This window comes from Pelophylax lessonae (assembly GCF_965119305.1).
Source record: "Pelophylax lessonae genome assembly, chromosome: 1".
NCBI classification, from domain to species: domain Eukaryota; kingdom Metazoa; phylum Chordata; class Amphibia; order Anura; family Ranidae; genus Pelophylax; species Pelophylax lessonae.
Genome location: NC_138768.1, coordinates 55,338,078 through 55,358,924, shown reverse-complemented (window position 1 = coordinate 55,358,924; position 20,847 = coordinate 55,338,078). Strand labels below are relative to the sequence as shown.

General features: G+C 43.5%; 1 protein-coding gene across 1 annotated transcript in view; it reads right to left on the bottom strand.

Annotated features, from left to right (window-relative positions):
• Window positions 1-698: 698 nt before the first annotated feature.
• The window catches only part of MAPK4 (mitogen-activated protein kinase 4), a 91,360-nt gene continuing 71,211 nt past the window's right edge, over window positions 699-20,847 (bottom strand). The window contains exons 3-5 of the mRNA XM_082255104.1: window positions 12,100-12,261; window positions 9,183-9,384; window positions 699-1,769 (exon numbers count right to left, since the gene is read on the bottom strand). Of these exons, the coding sequence (XP_082111230.1) occupies window positions 1,085-1,769; window positions 9,183-9,384; window positions 12,100-12,261 (1,049 nt within the window). The 3' untranslated portion in view covers window positions 699-1,084. The remainder of the gene's footprint in view (window positions 1,770-9,182; window positions 9,385-12,099; window positions 12,262-20,847) is intronic.

The following is a 20,847-nucleotide window of genomic DNA, read 5'->3' as shown; positions in this document are numbered from 1 at the left end:
TGCCCCCATGCACAAATTTGCTATCTCATAGCAAGACATGATTTGAAAAGTTTGGTGTGGAAGAACTTGAGTTGCATGCATTGAGCCTTGACCTTAACCCTACTGAACACCTTTTGAGATGAACTGGAATGCTGATTGTGAGCCAGTTCTTCTTATCAAACATCAATACTTGAACTCACAAATGCTCTTTTGGCTAAATGGGCACAAATTCCTACAGATACACTCCAAAATCTTGTTGAAAGCCTTCTACAAGTAGGAGTGGAGGCTACTATAGCTGCAGAGGGAGTCAACTCCATAATAATGCCTATGGTTTTGGAATGAGATGTCCAACAAGTTTATACAGGTATGATGTGCAGGTGTACACTAACCTTTGACCATATAGTGTATACCTTTTCATCACATAAAGCATCGAGTACGGCATCCACCATCCCTGCCCTCCTCCTTCACATCATTGCACCTATTCAATTACAGGTGTCTTTAAGGAATAAAATAATATTATAATAATATTTCTAATATGTACACTGGTGTATAAATGATAAATGCTAATGATCTCTTATTGTATGTATTTTTCCACTCTCCTTCACTCAAAAACTGTAAGGCATCAAATATTGAGCAGTCAGTAGAACAAGCCTTTAAATTAAAGGCATTTAGGATTTTGCAATGTAATAAGATTACATTAGCTGTATATCAATACACTATTTTTTTCACCAACCCTTTATCTTGAAAGTTGTGCGAGATATTCGAGGCATCACAGTATACTTGCCAACACTCCAAGAACATGTGAAACATCAACTAGCTCACGCTCTGTTCACAAATTACCAAACTCTGCCTAGATACACCCAAACACCATCAAAACCCCACCATTTTCAGTCCCAGCACCACCCTAACTGAACCTTGGGCAGTCTAGAACTGTTGGCAAGTATTTGTTAGTACATTGCTCAGTATTCTAGATAAAAACATCAAAGTTTACACCAAAGGCCTAAAAAATGTTCTCAGTAAAATATTCCATTGTTATAAGGTTAGTGTATTATCATAAATATATTTATGAAAAAAAGACACACTATTTAAAATCCAACCATTCACTCTACCATCTGTCTTTATGGAATACTTCCTTCTGTGCAATATCCTTTGGGTGCTCAGAAATACAAGCCCCGTTGATGTCACTGCGTTTATTGTCAGGTATTTCTTCCTGGCTAGTACACAATTTAAGTGCCCTGGTAATAAAAACATCCAGATTAAAAGAGGAATCGGCATCCTTGTTAATAGTGCTCTGGTCCTCCTGATGAGGAGGACAAGGTTGATGTTCCTCCTGCATCTCCGAAACAGGACTTGGTGGACATTCTAGCCCTGCCTGGGTGCTCTTCACCCATTGAGCTATCTCCAGAAAAAGATTGGATGGTTCCTCTCCCAAGGCAATGTCACCTGTTGGTGGTATAGTAGTCTTTTTCCAATTGGAAAGATCCAAGATGAGTTTAGGTTCAGAGTAATGGTGGGGCTTGTTGTCTCTCCATAGTAACTTATCGAGGTAGGATGGGGATCCTACTTTATATTCACATGACCTTCCACAATCCCCCTCAAAAACCCGATCCATAGAGGAGTGTGACTGTTCAAGGAATCTTTCCGAACTGCTTTGAGAGTACTTGCGGGGATCAACTTGAGCTTCTTCAACTACGGAACCTGATCCAGCACGTGGGTCCCGCTGAACATCACTCATGGCGTGGCTATGGCCCTGTCTCCAATCCAGGTCAGAAGACATGCTCACTTGATACCTGCCAAAAAGGATAGACAATGTATACATAGGTTTAAAAAAAAAAAAAAAAGTCTCAGAACGCTTGGTTTTCTAAGAAAAAAAGAAAAGGAAATTATTACCAAAGGCAAATAAAACAAAGGCAAGTCTTAGGTCCAAATATTGATATAAGTACAGAAGAAGTGACAACATACCGTATATACTCGAGTATAAGTCGACCCGAATATAAGCCGAGGCCCCTAATTTTACCACAAATAAGTGGGAAAACTTATTGACTCGAGTATAAGCCTAGGGTTGGAAATGCAGCAGCTACCGGACCCAACTGGACCACTACGAGACACAAAACAGGGGCTGTAGGCATGGTACAGGAGATGGCGCAGGTCATGGTATAGGCATGGCACAGGTCATGGTAAGGGCATGGCACAGGTCATGGTACAGGAGAGCACAGTATGTACAGGCATGGCACAGTAGGTATAGGCATGGCACAGTAGGTACAGGCATGACACAGGAGATGCAGTGCTGCGGGCATGGTACAGGAGAATGTCCTGTACCATGCCCGCAGCACTGCATGAGAAAATGCAGGGGCTGCGGAGGAGTCTCACTTACCTTGCGCCGCCGATGCTCGGGAAAGCCCGTACACGTTGGGCTATTCCCGGGCATGTGGCACATGCGCGGTGACACGTTGGCACCATTTTTGAACAAAGACAGTGACTCAAGTATAAGCCGAGGGGGGCATTTTCAGCATGAAAAAACATGCTGAAAATCTCGGCTTATACTCGAGTATATACGGTAAGTTAGACCTTTTTAGGATATGTAAAGTCTGATTCAGGTAAGCCCAAAGGGGCACCAAAGACACCAGCATGAAGTCTCGTAGACGCGTTTTACACATACATCTTGTGCTTAATGATTAAGCACAAGATGTATGTGTGAAACGCATTTACGAGACTTCATGCTGGTGTCTTTGGTGTCATCACTTGCAACTTTTTGGAAATAAAGGTATTTGAAACCTATTGGAATCCCTGGATGTGCGGCTAATTATTTTCCTACTAGTAAGTTGGGCAGCTCCCACCCTCAGTCCCGATCTGCAGCTCCTCCCACCCCTGCTTGCTGTGAGGATGGCAGCGGAGCCTGGGCGGGAGACTCGGAAGAGCGTACACAGCTGACTGTGCCTCTACTCTGCCGAAGGCAGAACAGTACAGGGGTGGCTTATGTTGAAAGGGACACTGTGATGTGGAGGAGCACTGTATTGTGATGTGGAGGGGCACTGTAATGTAAGGGGCAATGTGATGTAATAGAACTATGACGTAAAGGGCAATGTAATGTAGGGGGCACTATGACGTAAGGGGCACCACTCAGACATAAGGAGCACCACTGTGACATAAAGAGGAACTGTGACGTAAGGGGTACTGTGATGTAAGGGGCACTGTGTTTAAAAGAGCTAAAATGAATCCTGGGTGGCTAACCCTAAACGTAAAAATGCATATAAAAGCAAACGAAAAGGCCTTTAAAAAATACAGGGCTGAGGGGTCAATGTCAGCATTCCAACAATACAAAGAATAAAATAAGAAATTAAGAGTGCAATCAGCCAGCTAAAATAGACCACGAAAGGCACATAGAGGAGGGGAGTAAAAAAAAAAAAAACAAGAAATTCTTTAAATATATAAACAGCAAGAAAGTGAGACCAGAACATATTGGCCAATAAAGGACAATGAAGGGAATTAGGTTACAAAAGACAAGGTGAAGGAAAAGGTTTCAGTTTTCACAAAGGAAACGGGGGGGGGGGGGGGGGGGGTGGGGAATAAGTAACCAAGATTGTAATGTTAATAAAACATCACAGAATGCACAATCTTGGCTAACAGAAGCCAGTATCAAAAATAGACTTGAAAAACTTAACATAAATAATTCACCAGAACCAGATGGTTTACATCCGAGGGTACTTAAGGAACTCAGCCAGGTGATAGCTAGACCATTGTTCCTAATTTTTATGGACAGTTTACTGACTGGAATGGTAACAGCTGATTGGAGAAAAGCCAACGTGGTATCAATATTTAAAAAAGGGCTGAGATAGATCCCTTGAAACTACAGACCAGTCACCCTAACATCGATAGTATGTAAGCTAATAGAGTTGATGATAAGGGACTATATCCAAGATTTTAGTAATTAAAATGAGATTATTAGGGGTAATCAGCACGGATTCATGAAGACTCGTCCTTGCCAGAGCAATCTTTTAACTATCTATGAAGAAGTGAGCTGCCAACTAGATAAAGGAAGGCCTGTGGATGTGGTGTATCTGGATTTTGGAAAGGCATTTGATACAGTTCCTCACAAAGGTATACTTTCCAAACTGAGGTCTGTCAGCATGGACCAGAAGGTGATTACCTGGACTGAAAACTGGCTACAGGGACGCGTCCAAAAGGTGGTGATAAATAGCGGGTACATGGAATGGTCCGGGTTGGTGACTGGTGACCCTCACGGATCTGTCCTGGGACCAATTCTGTTTAATGTATTCATAAACTATATAGAGGATGGGATAATCTCAATATTTCAGGATGATCCAAAGTTAAGCAGGGCAATAAACTCAGGAGGATGTGGAAACCTTACAAAACGACCTAAATAAAATAATGTGGTGGACATCTACATGTCAAATGAGGTATATTGTTAAAAAAATGTAAGGTAATGCATTTGTGTGCTAAAAATATGAATGTAAGTTACTCGCTAGGTGGAGAACCTCTGGGGGAATCTAGGATAGAAAAGGACCTGGGGGTCCTAGTAGATGACAGGCTCAGCAATGGCATGCAATGCGAAGTTACTGCAAGCAAAGCCATCAGAATATTGGCATGCATTAAAAAGGGGATTCAGTCCAGAGATAAATCGATAATTCTCCCACTCTACAAAACTCTGGTCTGGCTGGATCTTGAGTATGCCGTTCAATTCAGGGCACCAGTCCTCAGGAAGGATGTGCTGGAACTGGAGGGAGTCCAGAGAAGGGTAACAAAGCTAATAAAAGGGACTAGAGGATCTTAGCTATGGGGAAAGACTACAAACATTGGACTTATTCTCTCTGAAGAGGAGACCGTTGAGAGGGAATATGATAGTAATGTACATATACCGTACTGGTGACCCTAGCATATGAAAGGGAATTTAAAAAGACACATGGCCATTCAGTGAAATTGGATGAGAAGCAGTTTAACCTTAAACTGCGTAGAGGGTTCTTTACTGTCAGAGCGGTAAGGATGTGGAATTCTCTTCCATAAGCAGTGGTATCATCAGGGAGCATCGATAGCTTCTAAAAACTATTAGATGGGCACCTTAATGATCATAACATACAGGGGTATACAATGTACTATTGACATAAACACAAGCACACTCACGCACCACAGGGTTGGGCTGGATGGACTGATGTTCTTTTTCAACCTTACCAACTATGTAACTAGGATGTAAAGGGGTACTGTAATGTGAAGGGCACTGCAACGTAAAGGGGCACTCCAATGTAAAGGGGGGCTCTAATGTGAAGGCGAAATGAGAAAACTGTGGGACTGCTTTAAGGGGGGGGGGCTGTGATATAAAAAGGGATTACATTGCTGATGTAAAGGGGGGGACTGTCATGTTAAGAGGGGTTCTGATGTGAAGGGGGTGGGGACTGAGGATACGGATGTAAAGAGGGGGCTGTGATGTAAGGAGGGTTATGATTTGAAGGTTTGGCTAAAGACACTGATGTACAGGGGGGCTGAGATGTGCTCTAGTGCAAACATGAGATTCAGACCTCTGCTGAAAATATTTTTTACTGACTGGACCCCTGTAAATTTTAATTCAAGACCCTGGCCATAGTATATCCTGGTGCCATCTCTTCTCTTCACTGTTATCAGTGATGTCATCACTTGGAGATTTAAAATTGTTAAAGAAGATAAAGGTTGCAGTACTGACATAGCCATTAATCAGTTTAGAGTTCACCCCAACAATAATTCTTTACTGCTCTGCCCATGGCATGAGGGATCCCCATCAGCTCCAAAGCACTGTGTGCATATAATATCCTATTGTGTGATGTGCGGAATGTATAGGTCTACACTGACTAAGATGGTATCTGAGATTTGGTGAGTGCTGGACACACCTAAAGTACTTCAAGAACACTTGGAGATTTATGCAGTGGGCATATAAGTATTGAGTATACATATTCATGAGAAAGCAAAGATCACTCGCTGTATCAGGAGCCTAAAGCTGTAAGGGGCACATAAGTTTTTCTCCATTATCCATCTCTATTGAGTTCAGGTGTTTCCAGTGAAGGGTACCACATACAAATATATTTTAGACAATTGTGTGCTTTCGACCATACAACAGCATTTTTAGGAAGACATTTTGTGTTCCAGCAAGAATGTGCTCTTATGATAACAAACTCAGCTCCATAAAGACATGGCGTGATGAGTTTGGTGTGGAGAAACTCAAGTGGATTGCACAGAGTCCTACTGAAAACCTTTGGGATGAAGTGGAGTGATTGAAACCAGATTGTCTTGTCCAACATCTCTACCTGACCTAACAAATGTGCTTTTGATTGAATGAACACAAATCATCACAGACACACTCCAAAATCTTATGGAAAGCCATCCCAGAGAAGCAGAAGCTGTTATAGCCACAAAGGAGTGAAGGGAAGCTTTTATTCTTGTGGAGAAAGTGCCATTTTTGGATATTTAACCACCTCCCACCAGGCCACTGCACATATACGGCCGGGTGGGAATCTCGTCCTTCTGATCGGACGTTCCCGGAACGCCCTTCAGAAGGAGCGAGATCACGCCGCCGCGGGCACGCGCAGCGGCGCGATCTCGATGTGCCTGTGTCCCTCGGACACAGAGCAACAAGTTGCGGCAGGAGGGCCCTGTGATTGGCCCTCCTGATCACATGACAGCTGTGTCCAATCACAGCCGTCATGTAATGTAAATACAGCCGTTGTAACGGCTCTGATCTCTTCTTCTCCTCACACAGAGCCTGTCAGTGAGGAGAAGAAGACGATCTGTGCTGCAGCCAGAGGGATCAGTGAGTTTTTCTAATTACTCACTGATCACGGGGGGGGGTCTGTGCTGGTAATCAGAACATTAATTACCAGTGCAGCCCTGGGGGGGGGGGGGTGCCACACTAGAGCCACCAGGGATGCCCATCCATGGCCACCAGGGATGGCAATCAGGGCTCAGAGAGCCTGCCAGTGGTGACCTCCCTATCAATGCTGCCCACCAGTGCCCATTATTGCCATCTATCAGTGCCACCCCCCAGTGCCCATTATTGCCCACCAGTGCTGCCTTCAGTGCCCATCAGAGCCACCTATCAGTGCCCATCAGTGCTGCCGATTAGTGCCGCCGATCAGTGCCCATCAGTGCCACCTATCAGTGCCCATCAGTGCCGCCGATCAGTGGCCATCAGTGCCGCCGATCAGTGGCCATCAGTGCTGCCGATCAGTGGCCATCAGTGCTGCCGATCAGTGGCCATCAGTGCTGCCGATCAGTGCCCATCAGTGCTGCCGATCAGTGCCCATCAGTGCTGCCGATCAGTGCCCATCAGCCGATCAGTGCCCATCAGGGCTGCCTATCAGTGCCCACCAATGCTGCATATCAGTGCTACCTATCAGTGCCACATATCAGTGCCCATCAGTGCTGCATATCAGTGCTACCTATCAGTGCCCATCAGTGCTGCATATCAGTGCCACCCCATCAGTGCCACCCCATCAGTGTCTCCTCATCAGTGTCTCCTCATCAGTGTCTCCTCATCAGTGCCTCCTTATCAGTGCCTCCTTATCAGTGCCTCCTCATCAGTGCCTGTCAGTGCGGCGTCATCAGTGCTCATCAGTGCAGGAAAAACTTATCTATTTACAAAATTTTATAACCTAAAACAAAAAAACTTTTTTTTTTTCAAACTTTTCGGTCTTTTTTTATTTGTGCACCAAAAAAGAAAAAACCTTGCAGTGATCAAATACCACCAAAAGAAAGCTCCAAATTTGGTTTAGGTACAGTGTTGCATGACCGCGCAATTGTCATTCAAAATGCAACAGCGCTAAAAGCTTAAAATTGGTCTGGGAAGGAAGGGGGTTTAAGTGCCCAGTATTGAGGTAGTTAAATCAATCACAGTGCAGTGAGCTGTTATGACAGACAAAAACTCTGGTCAGTACTGAGTTATAGGCATGCTGGGGGTAAATGAACAATGAGTGGTGCAGGCATAAAGCCTGTGCCACTCTTCTGAGCTGAAAAAACTAAGCAGATCCTGCTCCAAATCAACAAATGGCACACAAGGCCCTTTTTTTAAAAATTAGTGGCGATCTGCTCCGTCTTGTATGTTATGTCTATGCCAGACACGTCATAAAGAGCAGGAGACCTAAACTACGTTATTTTGTTTACCCTGAAGCGTTTTTTAGTGTGCCGCAGTGTGTTTAAATGCAGAATCTGACATTTTCACCCGGCGAACAGCAACACAGCACATAAAGCGATACGCAAACTGTTGACGCTATATAAATCCTGTATAATAATAATAATAATAATAATAATAATAATTAGAGTAAACTGTGCCTGTTGGAAATAATAGATTTCAGCTCATCATTAGGCCCACTAATTTTGTATAAATGAGCCTTGAAAGGAGATTGTTTTAAACTTTTTGACTGCATTTTCTGCATAATTTTGATTTAGGGAAAAAAATCTATTGCTTTACTTGCATACAGAAGTTTGGATATACCCAGGTTAATTGCACATGGTTTGCAAGTGCCCTGTAGTAAACAAGTGACCATATGGACACAATCTAATGAATATATCCAGTGTTCCAAAGTGCCACAGTAGCTTTCAAATGACACATTATGGTCAGTATGCGCTTTGAAGGATGTCTCCCAGGAACTGATTGGAAATGCTAATTCCAGTACCAACTGTCACATTTCAGCACACGATGTTAATAGACACCAGTGACCAAGCTAGCTTGCTCTTTCCTAATGCCAGTTTCTTTACCTAGCACCTAATCAATTTTGACTATCACATTTGTTGTGTGTTTTTCAATTGCCCAAATAGAATTATATTTGTTTAAGAAAATTCTGTCAGTCTGGCCTTGGAGAATTATTCCTTTATGTTGGGCGATCTTATCAGCTTAAAGGATTGCTAGCATCACCCTTATCTAAATATAACCGCAAATTGCAGCAGCATATGTGAAGCTGTATACCTTCCCAATGTGTAGACACAATAAAAAAAAAATTGCTAGTCACATGATCTATCAAAGGCTCCCGTCCAATCACAGAGTTCTCTTTGCTGCGTTAAGCAAAGAGAAACCTGTAGGATGTTGCGGACTGCATTTTATGAACTGGACGCAAGATGCAGGCTGAGGTATGGAATAACCCTGCAGAGTATAACAGAGCGGGGATAGTAATATCTGCTCCTCCATTATCAATCATCCCCTTAGTCTACCATAGTGCAGGTCTTACCTGTCCCAGTTAGACAGCTGGCTTTGACTGGCCTCCATTAGTAAGATGTCATCGATTTCATCCTCGATCCGGAAGGGATGCAGCGATATGGGCTCATCCTCTGGACAGGAATAAGGCCCCATATAAGGATGTTGTAGAGCAGCCTCAGCTGTTAGCCGGTCCATTGGGTTGAAGGTCAGAATTTTCTCCAAAAAATCAATAGCTGGGGATCAGAAGCAATGATAACTCTGTACTTGTATATAGAGAAATGTAACTTCTTCAAACATAATCTAATTTATTTAAAGTATATCTAAAGCCTACATTCTGGATACACCTGTTTCAGGGAGAACTATCAGAGAAGATTTTCTCTCATTTGAAGAGATTTCCTTTTATTTCCTGCTGTGTCTCCAGGCCAGAGAGTAATTTCTGAAGGAAATTTCCCCAACTGAGAAGGACAAGAAAAACCTGACAGAAGTTTTACCCATTACATACACCATCCAAAACTTTTCAAAAGTCTTGATGTTTTATATATTATACAAGACCAGGCACTACAAAGGATTTAACTTGCCTTCAATATTAGACTAAATTTCTTCTGTTGTCAGGACCTAGATCACCTGCTGGTGGCACTGTGCTTTCAAACAACAAAGGCTGTAGTTCCCTGTGCCCACCAGTCGGTGTCTTCCAGCAGCCAGCAGATCCCATTAATCTGTCTCCGCCTGATGCTGGCTGCTGGGAGGGTATTTAGTCCCTCTTCTGCTGATTCACCTTGCCCCAGTGTTCTACTTGCTGCCAGATACTGCTGACCATTATCTTGTTCCTGCTCTTTGATTTTGCTCTAGGCCTAATATCTTTACCCTGAACCCTGCTGCTTTGTTCCTACAGTCCCTTGTCCCTGATCCCAGTTTTGATCCCTTCACCTCCAGTTTAGCCTACGTTCCTGTGTTCTCCGTTTGTGTATATAGTATATAGTTCCTTCAATAGTTAGGATTTCTGTTATTCTTTTAGGTTGTTTAATTGGGGAATTGTCATTGGGTATTGGTTCACTTTTATCTTTGTTTGCGGTTTGCTGGTGCTTTTTTGTCTTTTACTTTACTATTAATAAAAGTTTATTTAAATCTTACTCATTTATTTAATTGTATTGTAACTGTAATGTCTGTCCTCATCTTTTACAGAGCTGTGCAAACTAAGTGCTATATAAATCTTGTATTATAATAATAATAATAATAAACATATATGGTCTGGTCCCAGTTTCCTTGGTGTAGCTACACAGGTTTGGCCATATTTGCTGCGGATTCCTGACATCTGTGCTCCCAGGGAGTCCAGCAACCCCACAAACCAATGGTAGTGCCTTGGCAGCCAATAACAGTTCTTATTTATTTGTGGGATGTCTAGGGTAAAGCTGCAGTCAAGGCCTCTGATCTGCCCTGGTATTGCAAGGGTCCTTGGAGGGCACAGAGGAGGATCCACCACTGGAAATGGTGAATACTTCAAGGGATAATACAAGCATGAGAGAACAAGAGAGGTTATATTACTTGTTGCTTAGGAGGTAATTTTGCTGGTTTAGTATACAATATAAGATTAGCCAACTAGCCATGCCTGGATAGGAGGTGAGGCGGAGACGGCTGCAAATAGAAGAATCTATCTCTCCATTTTCATCCTGCAGGTGCTGAATTCCTGCAGGAAGGAAGAGGAGGAGAAGAGGAGGCATTTAATGGGCTCGGAGGGAAGGGCCTCAGCCGGGGCTTAGGGGGGCTCTTCATGGTTTCTTGCACCAGGGCCCTGAAGGTTCTAGTTACACCACTGGTAGCCTCCTTAAATAATTTAAACTCTAAACAGAACAAAGTTTATAAAACACTGACCTGATAAGTTAAGTCACTACTGTCTGCTTGAAATGTGGATGTTACTTTCACAATCTTTAGATGCTTCCTGTACTATACTGTAGTTTATAGCCCTGGAAACTGGTTCTCTTTTTAGAGAATATGTCAACTTGCCCATTGCTATGGCACCCCCAACAACCAGTGATAATTCTCTTCTCTAGTCTCCTCTGCCATCCCGTTCACATGTTTATCTGGGGGAGCATGTGACCTTCCCCACTTCCTTAGAGGATGCAGTGCTATGGCCTCAGTGAGCAATTGATTAAGCACTATCATGTGAAACGCGTTTGCTGAATGGTGTGTTGTCCTATGGTCTATGTCGGATGATTTTATGTGCAATAAACTCCACGATTTTCCTGCATTTGGAAGTGCCGCATGCTCTCTTTTTACATATCTGAGTGAGCAATTGCCAGGCCTGAGCCCTGTCATGTCAGAAAGGGAAGAAGGTCATTGACGTCATGGAGCTTACAAAAATAATTAAGACTCCAGGAAGGGGAGTGTCAAGTTTTAAGAAAATGTTAAAGCGGAGTTCCACCCAAAAGTGGAACTTCCGCTTTAGGTAGTGCTAACCCCCTGACATGCCACATTTGGCACGTCATTTTTGGAGGGGGGGGGGAGCGGGTACCTAGTTTTGACAGGTACCCGCTCCCACTTCCGCTCGGTGCGCCGCAGCACCCTGAGCGGAAGTTCTCCTTTCCCCCTCCCTCCCTGCAATCTTCTGGGACATGTCAGAGGTCCCAGAAGATTACCGGCCAATCACGACGCGTAGCGCAACTCACGCATGCGCAGTGCGTACCCGGCTGTGAAGCCGCGAACGGTCATAGCCGGGTGCCCACACCAGTGATGCCGGCGCCGGAGAGCAGAGAGGGAGAAGAGCGAGGCTTCGGGCGACCGCATCGCTGGACCGTTGGACAGGTGAGTGTGTTAGGCTGGAACTCCGCTTTAAGAATATCATGGGAAAACTTTTAGGAATATGGTTCTTCAATGTTTCTAGAGCATCTGTGATTGATGTATAACTTTAGAGGCAGAGACTGGTTTCTCTATTTTATGAATAGAGCTCTCACCTTCCAGGTTCATCTCCGGCAGAAGCTTTCTCAGAGGTCTCTTCACTACCCAGGTGGCGTTAACAAATGATGGCATAACTTTAAGAAGTTCTTCTTTGTCTTCCTTATGGACCACGGGAATTGTGTCCAGGATCAGCTGCATCTGCTCCAACTCATGGCTTCCTACATTAAAAAAAAAAAAAAACATAGGGAGAGGTTGCTGTTTGTTCGAAAATGCACTATATGACCTAGAGTATGTAAACCCTTTCAAAGTTAAGTTCATTGTTTAAAACAATTGTGATAACAGTTTGGAGAAGGCTGTTTTCTGTTCAGCTTGACTGTTTCCCTGTACAGTACACCAAGTCAAATCCATAAAGACATGGTTTGAGTAGTTTGGTGTATAGGAAATTAGGGGGCCTGAACAAAGCCCTGACCTCAGCCCTACTGAACATCTTTGGGATGAACTGGAACACTAATTGTGAATCAGGTCTTTTCGTCCTGACAAATGCCCTTTTGGCTGAATGGGCAGAAATCCCCACAGTCATTTCAAAATCTTGTGGAAGCCTTCCAGAAAAGTAGAGGCTGTTATAGTTCCAAAAAGGATAAAGGATCCATAATAATGCTCATGGTTTTGGATTGGGGTGTCCAACAATTTCATATGAGTTTAGAGATCAAGTGTCCTCAAGTATAGGGGAACATCCAGTGTACCAACCCCCCAGACAAATCTTAAAATGTCAGCCCTCTGCTCTGAATTTTTTTGTTTTTGTACTGTTTTTAATGCTCTGACAGTTCATACATGAACTGGGGCCAAATATGAGTCATGTTGCAGTCATGGTAAAAAAAAATAAAAAAGACTACACCCACCACCAATAGTACAATTGGTACAAAGAAATAGCAAGAAATGGCAACCACCTTAACTTTTAATTAGCCTTTTCAGCAAGGAGAACATGGAAGGTCAGCGCATGTCAAAAAACAACAAAACAAAAATTCCCAGCTCACTTACCAGCCAGCCTGCAACAAACCGAATTGACCTGTCTAACAATTCACATTAAAACCAAGGGGTTTAGTTTGCACATATTTTCATTTATATAGGTACACTGCAGAGGCCACGTCAAGGCACCCCAGTGTACTGCAGTCCCAACTCAATACATTTTGACAGATTCCAAAGTTGGAGCACATATATATTAATGGATAGATTAAGAACAGGTATGCCTGGAGGGAGCCTACCCCTCTATAAAGGTATAGGGATGCATTTGGCACCGAGCAATAGCACAATGGCATTCATCAACAGTAAAAAAATCAACCACCTCCACATATAACTTGCTTTTGCAGTAAGGAACACACGGAAAGGCGATACATGTCAAGAAACAACAAACAAAAATTCCCAGCTCACGTACCAGCCAGTCTGCAACAAACCGAATGACCCGGTCTAACAGTTCACAATAAAACCAAGGGGTTTAGTTTGCACACATTTACACCCACCAACATCCTAAAGTGGACCTAATCTCAAATGTTAAAGTTTTAATAATATAATTTAAAATGTTACTAAGCCCACAACAGTAAGATCTGTCTGTATATGCAGAATAGCATGCTTGTTATACTCACTGCGTAACCTAAGTGATTAATCCTCTGCAATGTGTAAAAAGGCTGTGTGATCCGGTATGCACAGATCCTCCCCCTCCAGCTGAGACACAGTAAGTGTAGTTCATCTGCACATGCTCAATTTGGTCTCTATCGCTGGAGAGAACACTTCTAGGTTTTAGCTGAGCTATTCAGGTCACATGGTATTGACATCACACATTTGGGCGTATATACAGATCCTAAGTGACAGCCCAGTCCCTCCCTTCTCCTCCATGCCCAGTAACTAAAAAAGAACACAGTGGGTGGGGTGTCAAATGATTGATGGATGCTCCGCCTCCCATAAAAGCAAGAGGACACAAGCTGTAGTGGATTTCAAGAGGCAGTGATTCCATAAACGAGATCACACCACTGTTCATGTTTTTGCAGTGTTCTTTTCTGACTTCTCAACAGCATCAGTTACAGCCTGCAGACATGCATAATGACGTCCTATATATTTCTAAACTTTTAAAAATAAATGTACTTCCCAATTTCTAAGTTCATAAACAATACAGATTATGCCAAAAATGTGTTTTCTTTTTTTCATATTTGTAAAATCTTCTCTCTTTCTGTGGCTTTCCTCTTTTTTTCTCCCTCTCCCCTGTCATCCTCATCCCACCTGGCAATCCACTGCAACCTTGCTAACCCCCCACCACCTACCGTCCTCATCTTCATCACACCTGCACCCCACTGCAACCTTCCTAACACACTACCCCCTGTCATCCTCATCACACCTGGCAAGCCACTGATACCTTGCTAACACCCCACCCCCTGTCAGCCTTATCACACCAATCAGCACTGTCCAGATATATTCAGGCAGGGGATCAGGGGTCTTGAAGCCTGATAGGAAAATCGTAGGAGAAATGAAATCTCCTCCTACAAGCTACCAGCATGCACTCAAGAAGTGACATCAACAAGTCACAAGATTGCTCTAACTGTTATATACAGCTGATGAAGAACGGTATTTATCAGTTTATATTTACTAAAATAAATAGCATTTTCATGTTCTGCCTATTGTGGGAGACCAGATATAGTGAATGCAAGATCTGGGTTTAGTAACACTTTAACCACTTGCCGGTACCGGTACGTCACTAGCCTGTGAGGCTCTGGGCAGTGAGCGCGCGATGTCCGCCGCTCACTCAGCGATCGTCGGGGGAGAGGGAGAAAGGCAGGTGGCTTGTGTAAACAAGCTGCCTGTCATTCTCCCCTGTGTAGAAACTGTGATCACACGGTTCTACTATGTAGGAACGTTGATCACTGTTTCTACAGCTCAAGCCACAGCCAATCACAGTTTGAATCACGCCCCTAGGGACACACACAGCCCCTCCCTCTCAAATAAAGTTAACCCCTTCACTGCCAGTGTAATTTTACAGTAACAGTGCATATGTATAGCACTGATTACTATAGAAATGTCACTGGTAACCCCAAAAGTGTCAAATATGTCAGTCAAGGGTCCGATCTGTCCGCCGCAATGTCGCAGTACTGCAAAAAAAAAAATCGCAGATCGCCGCCATTACGCGTTAAAAAAAAAAAACAACAAAAATGACAAAAATCTTTCCCTTTGTTAGTAAACGCGATAACTTTTGCGCAAACCAATCAAAATACGCTTTTTGCGATTTTTTTTTACCAAACATATGTAGCATAAAACAAATTGGCCGAAAATGTTAAAAAATTTTGATTTTTACATTTTTTTTTGGGGAATTTTATATAAAAAAAATGTGAAAAATATTGTTATTTTTGCAAAATTGACGCTCTTTTTTTGTTTATAGCGCAAAAAGTAAAAATCGCACAGGTGATCAAATACCACCAAAAGAAAGCTCTGTTTGTACAGCGTCGCACGACCGCGCAATTGTTCGTTAAAGTCACGCAGTGCCGAATCGCAAAATACCCCCTGGTCTTTAAGCAGCCAAATCCTCTGGGGCTTAAGTGGTTAAATACAATGTGAAACAGGAACAACAAAGTAACATTCTATAGACAGAAAAACTCATGGTAATTTATTAAATTCCTACTGTGATTCCCGAAAGTTGACTATATTTAAGAAGATCAAGAATTTTTTTTTGCCAGCTTGCCCTTTTGTTGGGTATAGTTATGCCATCACAGACAGAAGTTAGTGTATCAAATAAGATGTAAAGGTTAACTTTTTTGCTTAGCTGTATCAATGAATTGTGAGGAACAGAAAATAAAAATCTACATCTGCGCTGAAGCTATCCCTTTTCAGCCAGTAATGAGCCATGGGGGAGTTAATTATCCTGCGGTGGAAATTTACACGCGGCACGCCAATTAGGAAAGCGGAGAACGGGTGTTTGAGGCTTATTTAATGATCCAGCATAACAGAGAGAAAAAGCTACAACAATTGTATAAACCTGCCAGAGTTGAATCAAAGAAACTAGAAATATTTTTCATATCATGGACTAGGCCGAGAAAAAGCCAAAATTTGTATGTGCACCATATTCGCTTTATATAGGATTAACATTTTTTTAAAACGTGTTAATGTTTGAAAAAAAAATAGAAAGTTCTCCATTTACCTGTCTTATACCCAAGGAGATTTTTTCTATAGGGTTGCTGGGTGCTGCACAGGCTTTTGACTGAAAGTCTCCTGGCAAGTCTGCACTAGGCTTGCCACCTCATCCCTTTAATCCAGGACACATATTAATTACACAGGTTCTGAGGCTAATATAATGCACTTAAGGCACTAATTGAGTTTAATTACCACCTTTATCAGCTGGAGAACCTGTCTAATGAATGTGTCCTGGTTTAAAGGGATGAGGTGGTAACCCTAGTCTGCACATATGCATTCGCTTTCCCATTTATTCCAATGGGGAGCATGTTAAACATTGGGGCCAACAATGGACCTAACAGCCCTTTCAGGTTATTTTTTTTTTTAATCCTGTGCCCCACTGGGGGGATTTTTCCTCACTTCCCTGTCCTGGAGACACAACAGGAAATGAAAGAAAATATCTCCAAAGTTAAAGTAGAACTATAGGCAAAATGTTTTTTTTTCCATTTTGGATAGAGCAAGGGAGAGTTATAACCCCCATCCAATTTTTTTTCGCCATCTGTGTCCCATTGCGGAGATTTGCCTTCACTTCCTGTTCCATAGCCAAACAGGAAGTGAGAGGAAATCCCTGCAAATTAAGGGAATTCCTTGGGGACCCTCATGTCACCAGAGTTAGTGTCACCATTGGAAGATTTCCCCTCTATTACTTTTCTGGGGACAACCCAAAATTTGGGGTTTTTTGTTCCCTTCACTTTCAATGATAATGTTAAACAGTTTAAACAGAGCTCCAAAATAGAAAAAGAAAAAAAAAAAAAAAAAAAAAAAAAAAAGGTTTGCCTTAAGTTATACTTTAAGAGAATACAGATCTTAGGGACCTTTCACACCAACAGGGACCGGATCGGACCACCTATTGGTCTCTATGGAGTGGCAGATGTCAATGGACATGTGTCTGTTGACACCAGCTGGCATCCAATCCAGTCCGCTAAAAATAATTGGACAGGGATCCGTTCCCCATCAGTCCAGCGGGGCAGATCAGATGACAGTTGGATTGAAACGGATAGGCAGTTCTGACCGCCCCATAGAAAACAGCAGGCTGTGTTTGTGTCCGCTCTACATAGCCGAGCAGGCAAGGATCTGTCAAACGCCTGCTCAGGAGGGATCAGCGGAGAGACCCCCTGCTAAGCAGGCAGATCCGCTTGACGAATACCGCTCCATCTGAAGGGGGCCTTAGGGAGTTTTCATAGGATCAAGTGTCCCCATTGCAGGATTCATCCTGACCTCTTTTCCCCTCCCTTTCTGTCTCAGTGGCAATGGTCACCAGGACATATAGCATGGTGAACCTCCCCAGAGGGGGACATAGACAGCAATAAAAAAAAAACCAGAAAGGTCTAACACTACCTTGATCTATCCAAAATAAAAATTAAAAAAACATTTTTACATCACACGTTAAGGGGGTTGTAAAGGTTTTTTTTTTTATAAAAATAACAAACATATTATGCCCACCTGCTCTGTGCAAGGATTTTGCACAGAGCAGCCCCAAACCTCCTCTTCTAGGGTGCCTGGCTCCCCCTCCTCATTGGGTGCCCCCACAGAAAGGCCACTTTCCATGGGTCGTCCGTGTGGGCGCGTTCGAGTCCTGCTGCTGCGTCCATTGAGACAGACCCAGTGTTCTAGCAGAAAACCCTACCCCATCAGATTTCCCTACCTACGTCATTTCCAGTGCGGGTTCATCATGCACCAGCTGTAGCCGCTTCACACGTCCTACTGCGCATGCGCGGAATAGGTAGGGAATTTTGATAACATCGTAAGGGGTGAGGCAAAAGTCCTACTGCGCATGAACGGATCGGGCAGCGCCATCTCTTATAACAAACATACATCCGATATCCATGGCACACACTGCGCTGGGCCAACAATGGGACAATCCTATTCCCTACCCACACGCGCACGCCCACTGTCTCATTGTCGGGTCGGCGCAGTGTGGGGCATGGAGATCGGATTGTCGGCTCGGTGCAGTGTCGGCTTGGCGCAGTGTTGGGTCAGTGCAGTGTGGGGCATGGAGATCGGATTGTCGGCTCGGTGCAGTGTCGGCTCGGCGCAGTGTCGGGTCAGTGCAGTGTGGGCCAGGGAGATCGGATGGATGTTTGTTATAAGAGATCTCTCTGCCCAACCCGTTGGTGCGCACTAGGACTTTTGCCTGACCCCTTAAGATGTTATCAAAATTCCCTACCTATTCTGTGCATGCCCAATAGGACGTGTGACGCGGCTACAAGCTGCTGCATGACGAATCCACAGCTGATCTCAACCAGAAATGACGTAGGTAGGGAAATCTGACAGGGTTGGGAAATCAGATAGAACACCGGCCCATTGCCGGCTCCCGTGTCACTGGGTTTGATTGACAGCAGGGGGAGCCAATAGCTCCTGCTGCTATCAATCTGTCAAATTAGACGAAAGCCAGCGGCTGGAGCCGCTGGGCTTGTGCACAGCACTGGTATAAATGGGCTCAGGTAAGAAAAAGGGGGGGTCTGGGGGGGCGCTGCAGCAAAGTAGGTTTTTCACCTTAATGCATAAAGGTGAAAAACTTTGTGACTTTACAAACCCTTTAAAGTACATTTATCCATTAACCTTGCAAAATTATAGTTGCAGTATTAAAGCCTCCTCTTTTTTCTACATTATTTTACAAGTATTTGGGGTTAATTTACTAAAGTTGGAGAGTGCAACATCTGGAGCAGTTCTGCATAGAAACCAATCCGCTTTCAGAATTTTGGCAAAGCTTAATTGAACAAGCTGAAATTAGAAGCTGATTGGCTCCCATGCACAGCTGCACCAGAGTTTGCACTCTCCAGTGCACTCTCTATAGATTTTCCTGATAGAGGGCTGCGCTGACTTTGGACTTGATAAAACACAGTGGACCAACACCAGCAGATCACATGGCTCCCAAATTTTCATGGACTGTGGGAAGTTTTGCATTTCATTTGGAAATTAAGGTCCCAGAGTCTGGAGGAGGAGTGGAGAGGCACAGAATCCAAGTTGCATGAGGTCTAGTGTGAAGTTTCCTCAGTCAGTGATGACTTGGGGAGCCGTGTCATCTGCTGGTGTTGGTCCACTGTGTTTTATTAAAGCGGTTGTAAACCTAAAAAAAAAACCCTGCAAGACAAAGGCATAATGAGCTAGTATGCATCGCATACTAGCTCATTATGAATTACTTACCTTAGAACGAAGCCCCAACACAGACCCCCGGACACCGCTGTGGGAGCTGACATGATCCCTCGGCGTCTCTTCCGGGTTCGGCGGCTCTGGCGCTGTGATTGGCCGGAGCCGCAATGACGTCACATGCGCGCGGGAGTCATTTTCCGGCAAGCTCCCGGCAAGGAAAGTTGAAGGTCCGCCGGACCTTCAGAGCGCATGCCCCGCAGTGCAAATATCTCCTAAACTGTGTCGGTTTAGGAGATATTAATTGTACCTACAGGTAAGCCTTATTATAGGCTTACCTGTAGTTAAAAGTGGAAAAAAGCGGGATACTACCGCTTTAAGTCCAAAGTCAGGGCAGCCCTCTACCAGGACATTTTAGAGCAGTGTTTCTCAACTCCGATCCTCAGGGCACACTAACAGGCCAGATTTGAAGTATTACCTTGGGTAGATGCAGACTAGAATACTGCAATCACGGAGCAGCAACTGATATCACCTGTGATGTATTTCAGTTTTCTTGCCAACCTGGCCTGTTAGTGTGCCCTGAAGACCGGAGTTGAGAAACACTGATCTAGAGCACTTCATGCTTCCCTCTGCTGACCAGCTTTATGGAGATGCTGATTTCATTTTCCAGCAGGACTTGGCACCTTCCCACACTGCCAAAACTACTAACACCTGGTTTAATGATGATGGTATCATTGTAATCGATTGACCAGCAAACTCGCCTGACCTAAATTCCATAGAGAATCTGTGGGGTATTGCCAAGAGGAAGATGAGAGACACCAGACCCAACAATGCAGACAAGTTGAAGGCCGCTATCAAAGAAACCTGGGCTTCCATAACACCTCAGCAGTGCCACAGGCTGATCGCCTCCATGCCACACCGCGTTGATGAAGTAATTCATGCAAAAGAAGCACCGACCAAGTTTTGAGTGCATACTATATAGTACATAGACATACTTTTCAGTATGCCAACATTTCTGTATTAAAAATCCTTTTTTTTTTATTGGTCTTATGCAATATTCTACTTTACTGAGATCCTGAATTTTGGGTTTTCACTAGCTGTAAGCCACAATCATCAAAATGAAAAGAAAAAATATCACTCTGTATGAAACGCATCTATATAAAATATATGAGTTTTACTTTTTGAATTGAATTACTGAAATAAGTTAACTTTTTGATGATATTCTAATTTTATAAGATGCCACTGTATATAGATGATTACTAGAAGGGTCAATTCCAGCAAACAAGTATAAATGTTGAATCAAAAATGACTTCCAGGTAAAGGTCACGACAATAACTTGTAATGATAGCATTCTTGCTTTTGCCATCTCTTGGGAAAGACAGCCTCAGGTGGAGGTTTAATGTGAAGTTGGCGAGAGTCCATACCGTGGTTCAGGTTGCAAACTGGCTGCAGGCAGCTTTATTCTGCACCTAGTATAAGATACAATATAAGCAGAATTTTTAGCC